The sequence below is a fragment of the Octodon degus genome, unplaced genomic scaffold (assembly GCF_000260255.1).
Source record: "Octodon degus isolate 3935 unplaced genomic scaffold, OctDeg1.0 scaffold00050, whole genome shotgun sequence".
NCBI classification, from domain to species: Eukaryota; Metazoa; Chordata; class Mammalia; order Rodentia; family Octodontidae; genus Octodon; species Octodon degus.
Genome location: NW_004524626.1, coordinates 12,944,523 through 12,965,872, shown reverse-complemented (window position 1 = coordinate 12,965,872; position 21,350 = coordinate 12,944,523). Strand labels below are relative to the sequence as shown.

The 21,350-nt window shown below is 38.0% G+C and overlaps 2 protein-coding genes across 2 annotated transcripts in view; one reads left to right on the top strand and one right to left on the bottom strand.

Annotated features, from left to right (window-relative positions):
* Positions 1-5,222, bottom strand: part of LOC101564833 (vomeronasal type-2 receptor 116-like) — a 16,837-nt gene extending 11,615 nt beyond the window's left edge. The window contains 2 exon segments of the mRNA XM_004633023.2: positions 3,750-4,556; positions 4,938-5,222. Coding sequence (XP_004633080.2) covers positions 3,750-4,556; positions 4,938-5,222 — 1,092 coding nt within the window.
* The window catches only part of LOC101563650 (zinc finger protein 699), a 959,136-nt gene that overhangs the window by 838,530 nt on the left and 99,256 nt on the right, over positions 1-21,350 (top strand). The gene's annotated exons all lie outside the window — the stretch shown is intronic.

The window sequence follows — 21,350 nt, the reverse complement described above, 5'->3', positions numbered from 1 at the left end:
TTTTTTCTTTCTTTAAAATAAAAATAACTGATGTAAAAAAAAAAGAACTGAACCACAGTTTGCAACATGACCTATGGACCAGTATGTGGTCTATTTTAGAAAATGAACTATGTGCAGCTGAGAAAAATATATATTCCTCTATGTTTGGGTACAACACTCTCTATATGTCCACCAAGTCCATTTGTTTCAAGCTCTGGTTAAGTTCTGTTATTTCTTTGCTAAGTTCTTGTCTGGTTGACCTATCTTTTGGGGAGAAGGGGGTGTTAAGGTCTGTTAAGATTGTGGTATTTGATAATAGATTTTTCATGTCCATTGACATTTGCTATATATAGTTGGGTGCTCCTGTGTTTGGTGCATACATATTTATGAGTGTTACCTCTTACTCTTGAATTTTCCCCCTAACCAGTATATAGTGGCCTTCTTTATTTCGCGTGATAGTTCTTAGTTTGAAGTTGAGACTGTCTGAGCATAAGATTGCTACCCCTGCTTTATTCTGAGGTGCTGTGACATGTAGTGTTGTGTTCCATCCTTTGACTTTCAGCCTATGAATGTTTTATGACTTAAATGTGTTTCTTGTATTTAGCATATTGTTGGATTTTGTTTCCTAATCCACTGTGCCAGTCTATTTCTCTTAATTGGTGAATTGAATCTATTTATATTGATGGTTAGAAATGAGATGTATTGACTTACAGTTGACATGTTATTTACCTGTTGTAGTTTACTCCTTTTTCTCCTGTGTTTAATTGCTTGCCCTATTTAGTTGGTTTCTTCTGATCTCATTCGTGGAGTTCTGATCATTTTGGTCCCTCTCTAGAACATCTTTCAGTAGCCTGTGTAGGGTTGACTTTGTCATCACGAAATTCTTTAGCTGTTCTTTGTCACAAAAGTATTTCACTTCTCCATCAAACTTGAAAAAGAGTCTTGCACGGTATAGTAGTCTGGGCTGGAATTTGTTTTCATAGGGGACTTGGAGTCCTCTGCTCCCTGCTCTTCTTGCCTTCATTGTTTGTGAAAGGAAGTTTGCTGTAATTCTCATGGATTTTCCTTTGAATGTGATCTGCTTCTCTTCTCTAGAGGCTTTCAATATATTATTCTTGTTCTGAATTTCTGGGATGATGACTATTATATGTCTCGCTGTGTTTTTCATTGGGGTTCAGGTTACTTGGCATTCTGTATGCTTCCGTTACCTGAATGTCAGATTGTTTCCTCATATTTGGGAAGTTTTCTGCTATTATTTCTGCCCACAATTTTTTAATGTCATTTGTATTGACTCCTTCTTTCTCATTGATTCTTATTAATCTCACATTGTTCATCTTTGTATCATTCTGCAGGTGATGGATTATTTTTTCCTGCATCCTAGTTGTTTTTAAGAGAACCCTTTCTTACCTTTTCACTAGCTGCACCAACATATTCAAAATTAGAGACTCTGTCTTCACTTTCACTTAAACAGTTTTGCAAGCTTGTGATTGAGGTTTTCATTTCCTCTATATCTCTTTGACTCTGCTTCATGTGATCTATTTCTTTCTTGTACTGCTTATTCATGGAATCCGTCATTTTTCTAATCTCTATTTTTTTTATCAATGCCTTCTTTAGAAGCAGTTATAAATTCTTTTATTGCAGTGCTTTTTTTTTCAGATAGGTTTTCCTCCTTATGTTTCTGTAGTTGAATCTTGACTTCGGATGCTATGAGTTCAGAGAATTCTTTTCTTATTTCAGAGAGTTCCACTCTGAGATCCTTTGTAACTTTCTGCTGTTGCTTATTTACTATTGACGCTATTAATTTGTACATTTGAGCTGAGCTAGTAGAAAAGACCTCAACTGTGTATTCCTCTTTAACTTTCTGCTGTTGGTAATTTACTATCAACGCTATTAATTCATACATCTGAGCTGAGCTAGTGTCCTCTGCAGTTGTTTTCTGTCAGCATTGGGTTTCCTCCATATTTTTCTGCATTTGATTCTTCTCTGTGCATGTTATTAATTCAGGTATTTCTTTTTTCATTTCCAATCTCAGTTCCTGTATACGTTTCTGCAGCTGTTTCTTTATTTCAGAAGCCATTGATTCATTGATTTCCGCTGTGTGATTCCCCATTTGTTCTGTGTTAGTGTCCTCTGCACTAGTTATGGGTGGGCTTGGGTTCTGAGATTTCATTTTGCTCCTTCTCTTTGTCATTTTGTGTAGCACTGTCTTCTGACCTTTGTTGTATACCTTTGTTGCAGTTATAACCTTAGAGCCTAATGAAGCTCAGGTGCACATCTACAAAGTTTGGATTTACCCAGTTGTGCCTAGCTTGGGTCTGTCTGCTGCACTCATCTCCTTCCTGCTGCTGCCCTCGGGGGTAAATCTGATGTGCAACTCTGGCGAAATGTTCTGTTCCTGGACTAAGTGGGTATTTCCATCCCCTACACTCTCTGCAAGGACTGCAGCTGCAGGTTTTCACACCAGGCCTGTATGATAGGCCTGAGCTGAGTCTGCAGGGGACAAGGTGTAGTACAGGGGAGAGGCAGCTCTCCCACACACCCACCAGATGTGGGCTAGGACTGAATCTGGGGGTTCCCTGAGCGCGACAGTAATTCCTACTCGGTAGGCAGGGTGGGAGTGTACTACGGAGTGGTGGGGGGCGTCCCAAGTGGGTGAAAGAGGGTCTCACCTACACTCCTCCTGGTCTGCAACCAGTAGGTCTTGTTGGTGTAGGGTAGCTGGATGCTCTCCGACACATTCACCTTGCCTAGACTAGTACTGGATCTGGAGGTTCCCAGAATGCAGCAGAAATTAATACTGTGCAGGCGGGGTAGGGGAGGTCTTGCGGGCTGCTGTGGGGCGTCCCAAGGGTGTGAAAGAGGATTTCATCCAGGCTGCACCTGGGCTGGGACCAGTAGGTCCTGCCAGCTCAAGGTAGCTGAAAGCTCTTCCACACACTCACAGGCCTGGGCGAGGACTGGATCTGGGAGTTCTGGGAACGCGGCAGAAATTCCTACAGGGCTGGCAGGGTGAGGGAGGTCCTGTGGAGTAGTGTGGGGTGCTCCAAGAGGGTGGAAGGGGGTGTCATCCACCCTGCATCTGGGCTAGGACCAGTAGATACCACTGGCACAGGGTAGCCGGAAGCTCTCTCACACACTCACCGGGCCTGAGCTAGGACTGGATCTCAGAAAAAAAAAATCAAACGTATTTACATAAAGTTTTCATGAATGTTAAAAAGCATTAGTACTGGATATTTTAGTAATTTTGTCACTCAATGTTCCCCACAGCGTGTACTTGCCAAATGAAGTTGTCAAAAGCAAAACAGATGGCAGCTTAAAGTGAGCCATTTATGATAATTTTTATTGTATAGATTTTAAATCAATTCAAATTCAAGAATCACAAAATCTTCTCTTTCCCTTTTAGAAGATCACGGAAATTATTTAGATTTTATAATAAATATAATTTCTAAGTGGACTCTGCCATTCTTTAAACAAAAGCTATGATCTTGTCTCATATTGTTTTTTTTATATTAAGAATTTCTTCGGGTCAGGGAGATGGCTCAGTGGAATAAAAACTTCCTTGGAAAGTGCAAGGGCTTAAGTTCAATCCCCAGTTCTGAAAAATAAAAAAGACTTTTGCTAAGTGACCATTTCTATCCTTCATAAAGTGCTAGAATCACATATGTAGACTCACATATACATTGGCATAAAATGTTCCAACCTCTCTGATGAAACACAAATCTAATACCTTAAGCAGTACATGGAATGACACTGCCAAAGAGATGATTTACCTGCCATGGTGAAAACATCATCCCTTCTTGGTTTCCCAACGATGGTCTTTGTGCTTGTTGGAGAAGCATCTCGTGGAGGGCATGGGCCACAGCGTACACAGCGTTGTGTGTATTGTGACTCCAATCGGTCATGGCCGTGTCAAAACGATTCACAGGCAGCCATGTCATAGACGCATTAGGTGTACAGTCATTCAACGAACAATCAGGATCAGAGAATGAGCAATGGAAATTCTGGAACCAAAACATGGTGAGATACAAGTCTTTTGGGTATTTAGAAGGGTTTGCTTCTTGGACAAAAGTTTGGAAACCAGAAATTTTCTCATGGTGGTTTGACAAAATGAAAGCCCCATGGAATGAATTATATACGAAATTTTTCCCAGTCATGTCAGCATGCCATTGTGAGTTTGTGACCCAGACTTTGTCCATTACTATGGAATTCTCCAGACTGTAATTGACATCATTGAGAAAATCAGTGTCATAATAAATGACTACCACTTTTACTTGTGATATTTCTTTGGTCAGGATAATGTGTTCTTTTGTAAGTGCCATATATGATACAAGGGCACTTGAGACCATTTTTACAAATGCTACACAGACTTTGTTCCTGTCCATCTCTCCTGTCACATCTAGGAGAAACTGATGACCTTTCTGACCTTCCATAATGACCAGGCCCACCCAAGTCCATCTGAAATGAAGCATCAAGGAGACCATAGCAAGGGCCAGCGATGTTTCCTTCGGGGCTACCTGATAGACAGAAGGAAATTGTCCACTGTCTCTTAACATAGGATCAAAAGAACCAAATGTAACCTAAAGGAAAGAAAATTGAAATGTATAAAAAGAAGAGTGCTGATATAAACAACACCCAATGCCTGGAGAATAATGAGTTATAGAAAGAAAGGGTAGGAGGAGATGTTATTCATCCTGTCTATCTCATTTTGTAAGTTGTTTCTGACAACAGATGATCAGACACATTTTCCTGGAACTGTTTTTCTTTTCTTCTCTCCTTATTTTTTGCTGTACACAAGGAAATTGAGAGAAAACCACCAACGCTCTGTATTCTCAAATCTTCAAATCAAACACTTATAAGGATAAGCTTTACCTAGGATCCTACTTCTGCCCTGTTCAGGTGTCTCATAATGTCATAAACATAGACATCGTTTGATGGTTCCTCATCTCACTCATCCTCACCTGTGGAAATTTGTAGAGCTCCAGCAGGGTTCCAATTTGAACAGATGTTGCCCACGATGCTCCTGTTAGCACTGCTGTAGATTTTCTCCTTTTCCCACAGGAGTAATTAGGAATCTCATTCTGTCCTGTGAGCAAAACCAGAGAGTTCTCCAGCATCCTCCAGTGACTGTAAATGAAATTGTGAAACTCATATCCCAGAGATATGTTGGGTAAAAGATGAGGATTCTTGTTGATCTCTTCTATGGCAAATAGGAAGGCTAGAACATTCTGGTAGCTGTTGGGCATATGCCTGCATAGAGATTACAGAGGTCTTTATGATAAAAACTTATAGTTACATTACAAAGCAGTACACTAGCCTGTGTTCCTCTCTCATATTCATGTTATAGGAACTCAGGTATAAATGGGACATTGTTAGTGTTTTGTTCTGGGTTAAATTGTGGAGGACCACTTGAGCAGCTCTCTTTGAAAGAAGAGCAACTGTCTCTGTTTTGACTGAGCCTCATCTTATTTCCTTGTGTTGATATGGACAGAGCTGGCTAAGACTTGTTTATCCTTTCAATTGGCCATAAGCAATGTATATTGATCTAGCTGAGGTGCTGGTGATAGTCTTTGAAGGTGCCATGTGTATTTCCCTAGTAACCTATACCTGATGCTCTTTAATGTGAGCCAGGTTGAGACAAGATGAAGAGCCAATGCTCTGTGCTGCCAGCTGGAATTGAGCTTCAAGCCAGAGGCTATGACTCCTTGAGCCAGGAAATAGAATATCAAAGCTGAAGCACCAGAGCCCCCAAAATATCAGATACCATCTCAATAGCATAAAACAGATTACTTTCTCTGCATATCCTCTCTGCATACTGCAGAGGTACATGTAGGTCACACACCTAACTCAACTCACAGCAGTCACCTACTTCCTACAATTCTCAGTCATTCCTCCTCTAGCTATTCCTCCACTGAAAAAAACCAGGTGAGGCCCAGGGTCAGTCTCTTTGTCCCTGGAAAGACATCTTCGTTATGGGACTTAGGGCCCGTTGGCTCGTCAATATTATAAATATGTTTTACTGTCTTCACTATTGCCATGGGTTGCACTGGGAGTGGTACATAGGGATTAACTTGGTGGGATTCCAATAATATATCTTTGGGATGCCTAATATTAACTTCTTTGTTTGAGACTAAATCAAGAAAGGGACTCCTACATTAAATGAGAATTTAGGGTTAGATGAGAGTTTGACGGTAGTCTTTTCATGACTAAGACCAGTGCCTCAGAAGATTTTGGGACAGTTGCTTCACTGTCCTATTATGTTAGTACTTATTGGCCAGATGGTCACTGATAAATAGAAAGCTAATTCTTTTCATTCTTTGTGTCAAGACTATTAAATATTGATAATTATTATATTAAACACAAAGTCAGGCCCAATTCCTCATCAGATTAATACTCCTGAAAGCAAAGGTCAGGGGTTCAATCCACAGGCCTGCCCGGCTAGCCTCGCCCCAAGGGGGCACTCTGAGACAGCAATTGAGACTGGACATGTGACAGGCACCTGTAATCCCAGCTCTTGTGAGGCTGTAAACAGGAGGAGCACTACTAGTCCAATCTAGTAGTGAGACCCTGAACACCCTGTAGACCCTTTCTTAAAACACAATGAAATAATTAACCATTATATTAAACACAATGTTGGTTTTCTATTTTTGTGCAGCAGGCAGATTTACCCCAATATCTTAACTAATATTAAACAACGTGGAAATTAATGTTGTCTTAGGAATAACTGGCCTCCATAAACCCTTGATCTTATAGTTAAACAACACACAGTACAAATGAATGACAATTTTGCATCTGTATATTCAAAATAGGTTAGGAGGCATTGGTGGTATAATAGTGAGCATAGTCGCCTTCCAAACTATTTATGTTAGATATGCATCTGCATTTTCTTGATTCAATGAATACAGAGATTTTTTCTAATACTGTTTGTGGACAGAATATTATGTCTGCATCTTGTACAATGAATAACCACTAAGACAACCATATGCAATGTATTAATTTGATTTGAAACTGTCTCATTGCTATTTGTCCCTCAATAAAATAATTTTAGAAAAAGAAAATAATGTTATATGAAACATCTCTGACACATCAAGAAACACATCTGTGGGAACATATGGTACCAGCAGCAAAAGGTTGAAATTGAGTCACCTAGGATGCTTCCTCATCAGTTATGCATCTGCAATTCTAAGCAAGATCAAGGCAGAAGGCGTAATAATTCTGGACTTAAATTTTACTACAAGACTAGTGATAAAAACAACTCAAAATTGGCAAAAACAGACTTGCAGAATAATGAAAAGGAAGATCCAGAAACAACTCCAGTCACACTCAGGCAAGTTATCTCAAACAGGGACTAAATCTCTTTACTGCATGAAAGATAGTTATTCTAATAAGGGATGCTGAGAAAATGGACTATATAGATGCTATACATGAAACTATATCACTATTTCTCAACATGTTTTAAACTATAATGAAAACGGATCAAAGAACTCAACACTAGAAGAACAATCTCCTACAACACAAAACAGGTAAAATACTTAGAGACACAGGTATGAGCAAAATTAACTGAGCAAAACCACAGTTGCACAAGCAATATTACAAACAAAGTACAATGTCTGCTTATTAATCAGTACATAGGATATTTAACTTCATATGGACGTAGTAGAAAAAATAAAAAGAAAGGGGGATGGAGAAGAAACATACTAGAGAAGTGTTATGTATGTGTATGAATGTATGTGTAAACAATAAATATAGCAAGCATATGCACCTAAAATGAAAAATGAAAAAAATTCTTTTTGATTGGGTTTTTTCATAATTTTATTGAGAAATAAATAGCAATACAACAGTTTCAAATCAAACTGGTAGCACACTTACAATAATTACCACATTGCATACTTCCTTTATAGTGGTTGTTTGTCGTACAAGATGCACAAATGATATCCTCTCTACAAACATTATTAGAACAAATACCTCTATTTCTTGAATTAAGAGAGTGTAGCTATGCATCTATCCTAACCATTTTGAAAACACAGATACAAAAAGGACATTCATCTATATCTATATCCCCTTATTCTGTTTCGTTCCATCATTTAAATACAATAGGTGTGCAAACTCAGGAAAATATTCAAAGAGTCCAGTAGTCTATAAAAGTATTGGGTCCTCCACTTCACTGGCAATGTCACAAGTTGTTGACCTGAGTCCCCTACAGCTCAACATAACAACATGGCTTTATTTCTTGTACTTCATTTTTTCTGATGGATGTTTAAGAATAAGATAAAGCAAGACCAATGTAACACGAATTGTAGCTCTTGGATCTCATAAGGTCAGTCAAATCCCCTCAGGATTTATCCTGAGATTATGTACCTCAGATTGTACATCCTTTGACAGTGTCAGCGATGGGGAAGAGTCATAGCCATTGCTTGTCCAATGTGCTCTCTGTGAAAGAATGGTTTCACTCCATGGGGCTCTCCTTAGGCACACTCTACATCATCAATCACTTTCCTCTTTGGCCTCATAACCTCCTTGATCTGAAAATTTGGGACACAACCGAGTAACATGATGTTACAGTACAAGTTCTCATGTGTCCTGAGTCTAAACTGAATTTGGAAGGCTAAGACAATATCTTGGCTTTACGTGTGGGTCTCCTTTTTCTCTAATATTTGGTCTGCAAACTTGGGTTGTTAACCCTTCAGAAGACAAGCTCATTGTTATTGCCATATAACCGAGAGTGTTGAGATTTACCCTTATGTTTGTCTGCGTATCAAATATCTTAGGTATATCATGGAACAGGTATTTTTCATCAAGTATTAACATGTTAAAATTTAATTTCCTACACACTGTTACAAAAATATTAAAATATATTTAAAAAATAGGAATAAAGTATTATATATGTTTACACATAATTCCAGAAATCTAACTATATACAACATTGTTGCCAGACAGTCCTGCAACACTACTTTTCCTTTCTCCTGTCTTCTTTTACCATCTGCTTCCTTTTTAAACAATCATCAGCACAAGAGATAGCATGGCAGCAACTGGGGTGTCATGACAATGAGCATGTATTCAAAAGACGAGAATGACAAGCACTCCAAGTATGAACCTACTAATACAAATTGTCATCTTCGGTGCAGTTGCTTAATTCATAGGTGTCAGTACATATAGTTAGTCAGGGTGAGAATCTTTCCAATTAACTGCTACATTTGAAAATCTTCTGAAGATTCTCAGGATGATTGCTTTACCCATTTTCTACATGTAACTGTATGGCTAACATGTCATGTTTCCTAGCTCTTCTCCTTGCTCTCTTTTCATTGCCTAATCCTCAAGAACTTGCTTTTCTTTAAGCTGTATCATAACTTTCTATTTGTATTTCGTCTTTTGAATTCTTATACTAGGGAAACTATATGATATTTACACATATGTGTATGGTTTATTTCACTTATAAGTATGTCTTCCACTGGCATCCACTTCAATATAAGGATTGGAGTTTATCATTCTTTATAGCTAAGTAATACTCCATTGTATAAAAATACCACATGTTTTTCATCTATTCCTCAGGTGATGGGCATCTTGGTTGTTTCCAACATTTGGCTATCACAAATTGTGCTGCTATAAACATAGGCACACATATATCTCTATGACATGATGTTTTCAGATACTCTGGAAACATTCCCAGTAGAGCAATAGCTAGTTTAAATGGGATTTCCAGTCCTAGTTTTCCACAAAGGACTTTCCACACTTATTTCCATAATGGTTGCACGTCTACATTCCCACTAGCAGTAGAGAAGGGTTCCTTTCTCCCCACAGCCTCTCCAACATTTGTTGTTGGGTGATTTCTTCATGATAGCCATTCTTTCTGAGGTGAGGTATTTCAAAGTTGTTTTAATTTACATTTCCCTGATGGCTAGTAATGTGGAGCACTTGTTCATATATTTATTCGCTTCCTTAATTTCATCCTCTGAAAAGTGTGTTTTCATCTCAGATGCCGATTTCATACTGGGTCTTTAAATTTTGGGGCTCTAGTGATTTTTAGTTGTTTATAAATTCTGGAAAGCAAACGTTTGTCTGAGAAATTATTTGTCAAGATTTTTTCCAAATTTGTGGGTTGTCTTTTCACATTGTTGGTAAATTCTTTGACAAGGAAAAACTTCTCAATAAGAAGAGGTCCCACTTGTTAATTCTTTCAAGTGCTTCCCGTGTGATTTGATTTTTGTTCATGAACTCTTTACCTACCTCTATGTCTTTAAGAGTTCCTCCTACTCCTTCTTCTCTTCCCGGAGAATTAGTATTTCTGTTTTAATGTTTAGATCTCTAATCCATTTTGACTTTAGCTTAGTACATGATGATAGACATGGGTCACGTTTTAGCCATCGGGTATTTGAGGCAAGTTTTTCCAGCACCATTTGTCAAAGTAGCTATCTTTCTTCCAATGAGTATGTTTGGCACCTTTGTCAAAGATGAGGTGGCTGAGTATGTGTGTAGAGGCTTCAGTGTCTTCTAATCTATTCCATTTACCCTCAGGTCTATTTCTTTGCCAGTATTATGCTAATTTGTCACAGTAGTGTTGTAGTATAATTTCAAGTCATGAATTGTAATGCCTTCTGCATTGTCTTTGTTGGCGAGGATTGCCTTTGCTATTCTAGGTTTTTTTCGGGTTCCAAATAAATTTTGGGTATGATTTCTCTAGCTCTCTGAGGTATGTTAGTGTTATTTTTATAGAGACTGGATTAAATCTGTATAGAAATTTGAGGAATATGGCCATTTTCACAATGATAGTTCTTCCTATTCAGGAGCATGGAATGTATTTACATTTTATGAAATACTCTACGATCTCTTTTTTAAGAGTACAGTAATTTTCATTGAAATGATATTTGACTTCTTTAGTTAGATTAATTCCAAGGTATTTCATTTTCCTCGGTGCTATGGTTAAAGGTATGATTTCTATAATTTCCCTCTCAATGTGTTTGTTATCTGTGTATAGGAATGCTATTGACTTTTGGGTATTGACTTTATCCTGCTATGCTACTGAATTTCTGTATTAATTCTCATAGCTTCTTGGTGGAATTTTTTTGGTACTCCAACTAAAGTATCATGTCATCTTCAAATAATAATTTAACTTCTTCTTTACCTATTCTCATTCTTTTTATTTCTTTCTCTTGGCTAATGGCTCTAGCCAATTATTCCAGAACTATATTGAATAGGAGGGGTGATAGATGACATTCTTGTCTTGTACCAGATCTAAGAGTAAAAGATTTCAGTTTTTCCCCATTTAAAATTATGTTAGGTGTTGAGTTTTCATAAATGGCTTTTACCAGATTGAGTAGAACCCATCTATTCCAATTTTCTGTAGAACTTCGAATATGAATCAGTATTGGACTTTTTTAAAAGCCTCTTCTGTATCAATTGAGATGATCATGTGGATTTCACTTTTTGCTCTATTGATATAGTGTATTACATTTATAGATTTTCGAATATTGAACCATTGTTACATTCCTGCTATGAATCCCACCCGGTCAGGGTGTATGATCTTCTTGATGATTTGCTATATTCTATTTGGTAGTATTTTATTGAGAATTTTTGCATCTATGTTCATGAGGTAGATTGGCCTGCTGTTCTCTTTCTTAGTTGCATCTTTCCGTTGTTTTGTTATGAGTACAATACTTACCTCCAGGAATGATTTTCAGAGGATTAATACCTTTTCCATTTCATTGAAGAGTTTGAGGAGTATAGGGATGACATCTGTAAATTTCTTGTAGAATTCAACTATGAATCTTTCAGGAGCAAGAATTTTCTTTGTTGGTAGGTTTTTTATTACACCTCATACTTCATTGGCTGTTATTGTGCTATTGTACGTGGTTATATCTTGTCCATTCAGTTTTTGCAATTTTTGCCTTTCTAGGAATCTGTCCATTCCTTCTGTGTCTTCTACTCTGTGAGAGTAAAGACTCTCAAAGTAGGTATTGATAATCTGAATTTCTACTGGGTCTGTGTTCATTATACACCTTTCATTCCTTATTACTTGTATTTGAATTTTTTCTTTCCTCTTTTTGATGAGGTTAGCTAGAGGCTTATCAATTTTATGTAGTCTTTCAAAGAACCAGCTTTTCGTTAATTCTTTGAGCTGTTTTCCTCATCACAAATGAATTAATTTCTGCTCTAATCTTTATGATATCTTCCCGACTTTGGGCTCTGGGTTAGGTTTGTACTTCCTTTTCTAGTTGTTGGAGGTGCAGCATTAGGGTTATTATTTGTTCTCGTTCTCTTTCCTAATATGTGAGGCCACAGCTATTAATTTCCCTCTGAGAACTGCTTTCATCGTATACCACAAGTTCCGTAACTTTCGCTTAAAATTTCATTCATTTGTAGATATTGATTAATATCTTCTTTGATATCATCTGTGACTCCTTGATTTCTGATTAGGGTGCTGTTTAACTTCCATGTGTTTAGCATTTGTTTCTGGTTTCTTTCGTCATTTATTACCAGGTTCATTGAACTGTCGTCAGATAATACGCATGGGAAAATTGCTGTTTTCTTGCATATACTTAAGCATGACCTATGGAACAGTATGTGGTCTATTTTACAAAATGACCTATGTGAAACTGAGAAAAATGAGTATACAGCTATGTTTGGGTGAAACACTCTGTATATGTTCATGAAATTCATTTGTTTCAAGCTCTGGTTCAGTTTTGTTATTTCTTTGCTAAATTGTGTTGGTTTGACCTATATTTTGGGGATAAGGGGGTTTTAAGGTCTCCTGTTAAGATTGTGGTATTGGATATTAGAATTTTCATGTCCATTAAGATTTGCTTTATATAGTTGGGTGCTTCTGTGTTTGGTGCATACATATATATGAGTGTTACCTCTTCCTCTTGAACTTTTTCCTTAACCAGTATATAGTGGCCTTCTTTATTTCGCTTGATCATTGTTGGTTTGAAGTTGAGACTGTCTGACAATAGGATTACTACCCCTGCTTTTTTCTGAGGTGCTGGGGCATGTAGTATTGTTTCCCATCCTTTGATACTCAGCCTATGAATGACTTTATGAGTTAAATGTGTTTCTTGTATACAGCATATTGTTGCATTTTGTTTCCTAATCTACTATGCCAGTCTATTTCTCTTAATTGGTGAATGGAGTCCATTTACATTGATGGTTATATTTGACAGGTATTGACTTACAATTGATATGTTATTTTCCTGTTGATGTTTACTCCTTTTTCTCTTCTACTCAACTGTTGCCCTCTTTGTTTGGTTGTTTCTCACATCATTTGTGGAGTTCTGATCATTTTGGTCCCTTCTGGAACATCTTTCAGTAGCCTATATAGGGTTGGCTTTGTCATCATGAAATTCTTTAGTTGTTCTTGGTAATGGAAGTATTTCACTTCTCCATCAAACTTGAAAGAGAGTTTTTCAGGGTATAGTAGTCTGGACTGGAATTTTTTCGTAGAACACTTAAAGTACTCAGCTCCATGTTCTTCTTGCCTTCATGGTTTCTGAAGAGAAGACGGCCAAAATTCTGAGGGGTTTTCCATTGAATGTGATCTGCTTCTTTTCTCTAGCGGTTTTCAGTATATTATTGTTTTGCTGGATTTGTGTGTCCTTGACTATTACATATCTTGGAGTGTTTTTAATTGAGTTGATGTTACTTTGTGTTCTGCATGCTTTGGTTATCTGAATGTCAGATTGTTTCCTCATATTTCGGAAGTTTTCTGCAATTACTTCTGCCCATATTTTTTAATGTCATTTGTATTTACATCTACTTTCTCATTGATACCTAATAGTCTCACATTGTTCATCTATGCATTGTCTTGTAAGTCATAAATTATTTTCCCCTGCATCCAAGTTGTTTTTAAGAGATCCATTCTTACCCTTTCACTAGCTGGACCAGCACCTTCAAGATCTGAAACTCTGTCTTCACTTTCACTCAAACAGGTTTGCAAGCTTGTGATTGAAACTTTAAATTCCGCTATACCTCTTTAACTCTTCCTCATGTGATTAATTCTTTCCTGTATTGCTCATTCAAGAAATCCTTCATTTTTCTAATCTCCTCTAGTTTTATGGATGTCTTCTTTAGAAGCAGTTATTACTACTATAACTACAGAGTATTTTTTCAGATTGGATTTCCTCCTTATGTTTCTGTATTTGATTCTTTACTTCAGATGATATGAGTCCAGTGAATTCTTTTTTTATTTAAGAAACGAATTTTGTTTTCAGTTCCTCAATAACTTTCCGCTGTTCCTTATTTACTTTCAACGCTATGAATTCATACATTTGAGCTGAGCTAGTGTCCTCTGCAGTTGTTCTGGGTGGGCATTGGGTTTCCTCCATATGTTTCCGCATTTGATTCTTTACTAGAGTTGCTATTAACTCAGGGATTTCTTTTTTCATTTCCAATCTGTTTTCTTCTATACCTTTTAGCAGTCATTTCTTTATTTCAAAAGTTGTCGATTCATTTATTTCAGCTGTGTGGTTCCCAATTTGTTCTGTTAGTGCCCTCTGCACTAGTTATGTGTGGGCTTGGGGAATGAGATTGCATTTGTCTCCTTCTCTTTGTAATTTTGTGTAGCACTATCTTCTGAAGTTTGTTGTTTAGCTTTGGTGCAGTTATAACCTTATCACCTAATTCAGGTACAGATCTACAAAGTTTGGATTTATCCTGATGTGCCTGGTTTGGGTCTGGCTGCTGCACTCATCTCCTTCCTGCTGCTGCCCTTGGGAGTGAACCTGTTGTGCCCCTCTGACAATATGTTCTCCTCCTGGACTAGCTGGGTGGTTCTGTCACCTACTCTCTCTGCAGGGACTACAGCTGCAGAGTTTCACCCCAGGCCTGTATACCAGGCCTAAGCTGAGTCTGAAGTGGTCAAGGTGGAATAGAGGGGAGAGGAAGCTCTCCCACACACTTACTTGACCTGGGATAGGGCTCAATCTGTGCATACCAAGAACATTGCAGAAGTTCTCACTCACAAGGCAGAATGGGGGGGACTGCGGAGTGTTGGGAGTGGTGTTGCAATGGGGTCAAAGAGGGTCTCACCCACACTGCTCCCGGGCTAGGACCTGACCGTCATGCTTGTGAACTGTAGCTGGAAGTTCTCCCTCACATTCACTGGACCTGAGCTTGGGCTGGAATTGGGAGTCCCGAGAATGAGGCAGAAGTTCTCACTCAGTGGGTGGTTGAAGAGGTGGGGACTGTAAAGTGATGAAGGAGTTCCAAAGGGGATGGAAGAAGGTCTCAACCACGCTGCTCCTGGGCTTGGACAGGACCGGTCCCGCCGCGGCAGGGCAGCCAGACTCCTTTTGGATTTTGATTTTGAATATATAATTTAGAAAATTACTAAGTGACTGAAGTTAAAAAATTGAAACTTCAATTATACAAACACAGCTGCTGTGCTCAACAGAGTAGAAAGAGAATGTCCAATGTGATCTTAGCCTAGGTGCTTGGAAAATAGCTCAGAGGCATAAGCGCCTGCCTGGCATGACCAAGTTCCCAAGTTTGATCCCTGGTGTTACCAAATAAAAAAGCTAAGTCTAAATGAATTTCCAGGTCACTTCTAAAATAACATAATAGAATTTGGTCGTGGTGGTACACACCTCTAATCCTAGCTCAGGATCAGTTGGTGAAGGAGTCCAATTGCAAATTCAAACCAGCTTGGACAGCTTAATACTCAGCATGTCTCTGTCTCAAAATTTAAACAATTAAATCAGGATAATGAACTAGCTCAGCACAAATGCCTGATTTTCAATGCTCGCTACTGAAAAGAATATGCACTCCTCTAATTCCTTAATGGAAAGTGGATACATGAAATACAATATACGTTTTATGTAAAATTCACATGAGGTTGCTGTAACTAGTCAAAAACTTTTTGAACAAACAGTTGTTCCAACTGCAGGTGACATAGCTCAGTGGTGCATCACCTGCCTGCAAAGAGTAAAGTCCTGTCTTCCATTCCCTGTACCTGACAAAAAACAGAGAGAGACACAGAGAGATCCAGCTAGCACACACGCACATACATACACACACACACACACACACACACACACACACACACTGACAGACAGACCAAGACAGACAAACAGAGAAACAAGCAGAGACAGAAACAGAGAGACTGAGACCGACAGACCAAGAGAGGAAAGTACTCCAAATACTGCATTAAAAATATTCATACTTTTAAAAATCCTCAAATTTCTGCAAGAAGAATAACAATATGATTATTCAAGTATAGATAGGATGACAGGGTTTGATACTACCAGGCAACTAATATGAAATATTAACATCAATATTATTATTTGAATGAAACTGAAACAAAATGTAGGGTTTTTTATTTCTTACGCCCATATGGATCAAGACAAGAAGTATCAGATATCTTACCCTGTCTGACTTGATCATTGGATAATGTACACATAGCACTACATCCCAGAAAAATACAAAATTAGTATTTGATAACTAAAGAAGAAATTGAAGATAAAACAAAACAAAATGTAAATCCTTTGAATTCATGCACTTTGGTCTCACTTAAAGTATCAATGAGTCATAATGAGAAGTGGTTGGGGGAAGGTGTACAAGTTCACACTCCTTCCAGAGGAGAATTGCACAGGAAAAATTCCTCATATTCATATAGATACTGTGATAAGAAAACTAGTGGAAGCCTTTCAATTGATGAGGTGTGATTTCTTTACGTATTGTGGGATGGAGCTTCTTTTGTGATATATTCATGTGTATGTTATTACATTCATTTTTTCTGGCTAGAGAATAAAAGACCATTAAAGAGCTTCCTTGCTGGGTCCATGACAACCAGAAACACAAGGTTCCAGTCCTTTTCTCCTGTGTAGTCTTGTATAGCACTAACTTATCCTAGCAGTAGTATGTGTTATTATACCCAGAACACCTTTATACCCAGAACACCTTCCACCAGGATAGCCTCCCTTACCTCTGTGTCCAGAGGGTCTTATCATTTTGTTGGCAGTGGTTGTGGTTGTGGCTGTGGCAGTTTTGGGAACCTTGGTTGTACAGACCTTTGGATTAAATACGCAACACACACAAATTTCTCCTGAGCTGGCGGTAAAATACTGAACCTTCAGCATTTCCAGATTGTTTTCTTTTTTGTTGTTGTTGTTAGTATATGTTTTTATTAAATATTCTTAAGAATCTGCGTAGAAAGAGCATTTTGAATAAAAGAAGGATGAAGGCAACATTTCTGTCATCATCAGAATCACTTAGTATCATTCTGGAGTTTTGAAACTATAAAATAAATATTCAAAAGAATAGCAAGAAAAAAGGAAATTTCTGGACAAACAAGCACTGATATTTAATAGGAGAGAGTATTGTTCATTCTAAAAGTATATATAAAAAATTAGAAAAACAAAGACCATAACCAAAACGTGTGAGACCCAAACTAAAGTGTGAATACGTGAAAATTGTCAAATCGCCGATGTAAGATTACTAACTTAAGAGATTTTGGTGAAGATTCATATAGCATAATAGCAGTTAACAAACTAATGATGCTCTTATGAAACAGGGAAAAATGGTAAGACTGAAAGAGGAACGAAGGAGAAGCAAGGCGAGACAAAGGGAAGGAAAGTGAAGAAAGAAAATAGAAGAAAAAAATGGAGAAAAAGCTTTTGCAACTGAGGGAAACGGAGTGGAAGGGAAGACAGGGAAATGGTAAAGAGAAGAAACAAAATGTCCTTTAAAGACTTCTAAAAGTCTCCAAATATAGCTTCTCTAACAGCAATGGAACACCCATCTCTACCAAATGAAAATAAAAGGGGGGGATATAAATAAAGGACTGTTTTGTAGTGAAAAATATGTATGTATATGCAACATAGTTAGAAAGAATATAGAGCTACTCTCTCTTAGTACAAAGAGAAGAAAGGTTTGTACTAATGTTGTTTGGACAAGATTTCATGTCTGCATATTTTCCTCTGAAGAACTCCTACAAAGACAACAATCTGCAATGTATTAATTATTCGAGCCATCCTACTAAGCTATTTTGAAACTGTTTCGATATTTTATCTTTTTTTCTCATTAAAATGAATAACAATTTTTTAAAATATCGTGGACAGGTACAAATTGCTATGATGTATGTGATCATTATGAGTATCTAAAATATAACAATAAAATTAATTTCAAAAAGGTATCATAGAATATGTAACAAAAGCATAATGTACTAGTTAGGACATAAAAGCATTAACGAAAATATTTCACACTGAAAACACCCAAAGTTCTGTTGAAATTGCCACTATTACAATTAAAAATAGAAAGGGAGATTATCTTACAACAAAACCAAAAGCTAGAAAATTAATACTGGTTTTGTTTGTTTTTTTTTTCCAGAACCGGGGATTGAACTCAGGCCCTTGCGCTTGCCAGGGAAGCGCTTATTCCACTGAGCCATCTCCACGGCCAAAACTAATACTTTTAAGGGCCGTGAGATAGCTCAGCAGACTAAGCACCGGCTATGGAAGGCTCAGGGTCCAAATTCGATCCCAGTCCCACATGCTACACCGGCCCTGCTCCTGAAGTGTACTAATCCCATGATTAAGTATGGGAGTAGTAGCACACTCCTGCAATGCCAGCACTAGGGAGGATGACAACAGAAGGAGCACTATGGATCTGAGCTACGCATTGAGACTCTGAAAAAATACATAAAAATAAAATAAAATAATCACTCTTAGAAGTGAACAGAGCTATAACAAAAACATAGTTTGGAAAAAATAAACAGTAAAATAATATGGAAAACAGAGACATAGTACTGCAACAAAATAGGAATAAAAGAGAAATAAACTATGTGTGATTTATTATTCAAGTACATATGGAGACCCTGTCCTAGCCCAGGTACAGTGAGTGTGTGGAGAGCTTCCGCTACCCTGCGCCATTGGGACCAGTCAGAGCCCAGGAGCAGGGTGGGTGGGACCCTCTCCCACCCCCTTGGGCAGCCCCCCAACACTCCGCAGTAAATCCCCCACCCCAAACATTGAGCAGGAATTTTGCCGCATTCCGGGAACACAGAGACCCAGTCCTAGCCCAGGTCGGGTGAGTGTGTGGGAGAGCTTCCTCTTTGCCCTACTTCACCTTGATGCCTCCAGACACAGCTCAGGCCTGGCATACACGTCTGGGGTGTAACCCTGCAGCTGTAATCCCTGCAGAGAGTGTAGAGGATAGATGAACCCAGCTAGCCCAGGAGCAGAACATTTTGCCACAGGGGCACAACAGGTTCACCCTCAAGGGCAGCAGCGGGAAGGAGCTGAATACAGTACCCAGACCTAACCCAGACAGAGCTGGATAAGTGCAAACATTGTAGAGCTGCACCTAAACTTCAGTACGTGTGAAGGTTATAACTACAACAAAGATCTATAACGAAGGTCAGAAGAAAGTACTACATAAAATGACAAGAAGGAACAAAATGCAACCTCAGAACCCAAGCCCACCCATAACAAGTGCAGAGGACACTAACACAGAACAAATTGGAAATCACACAGCTAAAAGCAATGAATCAATGGCTCCTGAAATAAAGAAACAACACGACAAAGATATAGAAGACCTCAGACTGGAAATAAAAAAAGAAATCCTTGAATTCATAACATCTGCACTAAAGAATCAAATGCAGAGACACATGGAAGAAACCCAGTGCCCACACAGAACAAGTGCGGAGGGCACTAGCTCGGCTCAAATGCAGGAATTAATAGTGTCGATAGTAAATAAGCAACAGCAGAAACATATAGAGGAAATCAGAGAGCAATTCTTTTCTCAAATAAAAAAAGAACTCTCAGAACTCGTAGAAGATGAAGTAAAGAAGCAATTACAGAAACATAGACAGGAAACCCAATCTGAAAAGAACACTGCAGTAAAACAATTTATACCTGCTTCTAAAGAAGATATTGATAAAAAAAAAATAGAGGAGATTATAAAAATGACGGATTCCCTGAATGAGCAATACAGGAAAGAAATACATCGCATGAAGCACAGTCGAAGAGATATAGAAGAAATTAAAATCTCAATAACAAGCTTGCAAAACCATTTAAGTGAATGTGAAGACAGAGTTTCAGATCTTGAAGATGCTGGTGTACCTAGTGAAAAGGTAAGAAAGGATCTCTTAAAAATAACGAGGATGCAGGAAAGAATAATCCATCACCTGCAAGATGATGCAAAGATGAATAATGTGAGAATAATAGGCATCAAGGAGAAAGAAGGAGTCAACACAAATGACATTAAAAAATATAGGCAGAAGTAATAGCAGAAAACTTCAGAAATATGAGGAAACAATCTGACATTCAGGTAACTGAAACATACAGAACGCCAAGGAAGCACAACTCAATGAAAAACACACCGAGACATATAATAATCAAGATCCCAGAAATTCAGCACAAGAATAATCGCCTGAAAGCAGCTAGAGAAAAGAAGCAGATCACATTCAAAGGAAAACCCATCAGAATTATGGCCGACTTCTCTTCACAAACCATGCAGGCAAGAAGAGCATGGAACAGAGTACTTCAGGTCATCTATGAAAACAAATTCCAGCGCAGACTACTATACCCTGTGAAACTCTCTTTCATGTTTGATGGAGAAGTGAAATACTTCCATGACGAAGAACAGCTGAAAAATTTCGCAGTGACAAAGCCAACCTCAGACAAGCTACTAAAAGATGTTCTAGAGAGGGAACAAAACGATCAGAACTCCAAGAATGAGATTGGAAGCAACCAACTACATAGGGTAAGCAATGATACACAGGAGAAAAAGGAGTAAACGATAACAGGTAAATAACATGGCAACCATAAGTCAATACATCTCAACTCTAACCATTAATGTAAATGGACTCAATTCACCAATTAAGAGAAATAGACTGGAACAGTGGATTAGGAAACAAAATCCAACAATATGCTGTATACAAGAAACACATTTAACTCATAAAGACATTCATAGGCTGAAAGGCAAAGGGTGGAACACAATAGTACATGCCCCAGCACCTCAGAAAAAAGCAAGGATAACAATTCTATTCTCAGAGAGTTTCAACTTCAAACCAACAATGATCAAGCGAAATAAAGAAGGCCAATATATACTTGTAAGAGGAAAAATTCAAAAGGAAGAGGTAACACTCATAAATATGTATGCACCAAACACGGAGGCACCCAACTATATAAAGCAAATCTTAATGGACATGAAAAATCTAATATCCAATACCACAATTTAAACAGGAGACCTTAACACACCCTTATCTTCAAAAGATAGGTCAACCAGACAAAAACTTAGCAAAGAAATAAAGAAATAACAGAAGTGAAGCAGAGTTTGAAACAAATGGACTTGGTGGACATATACACAGTGTTCCACCGAAACACAGATGAATACACATTTTTCTCAGCTGCACATGGGTCATTTTCTAAAATAGACCACATACT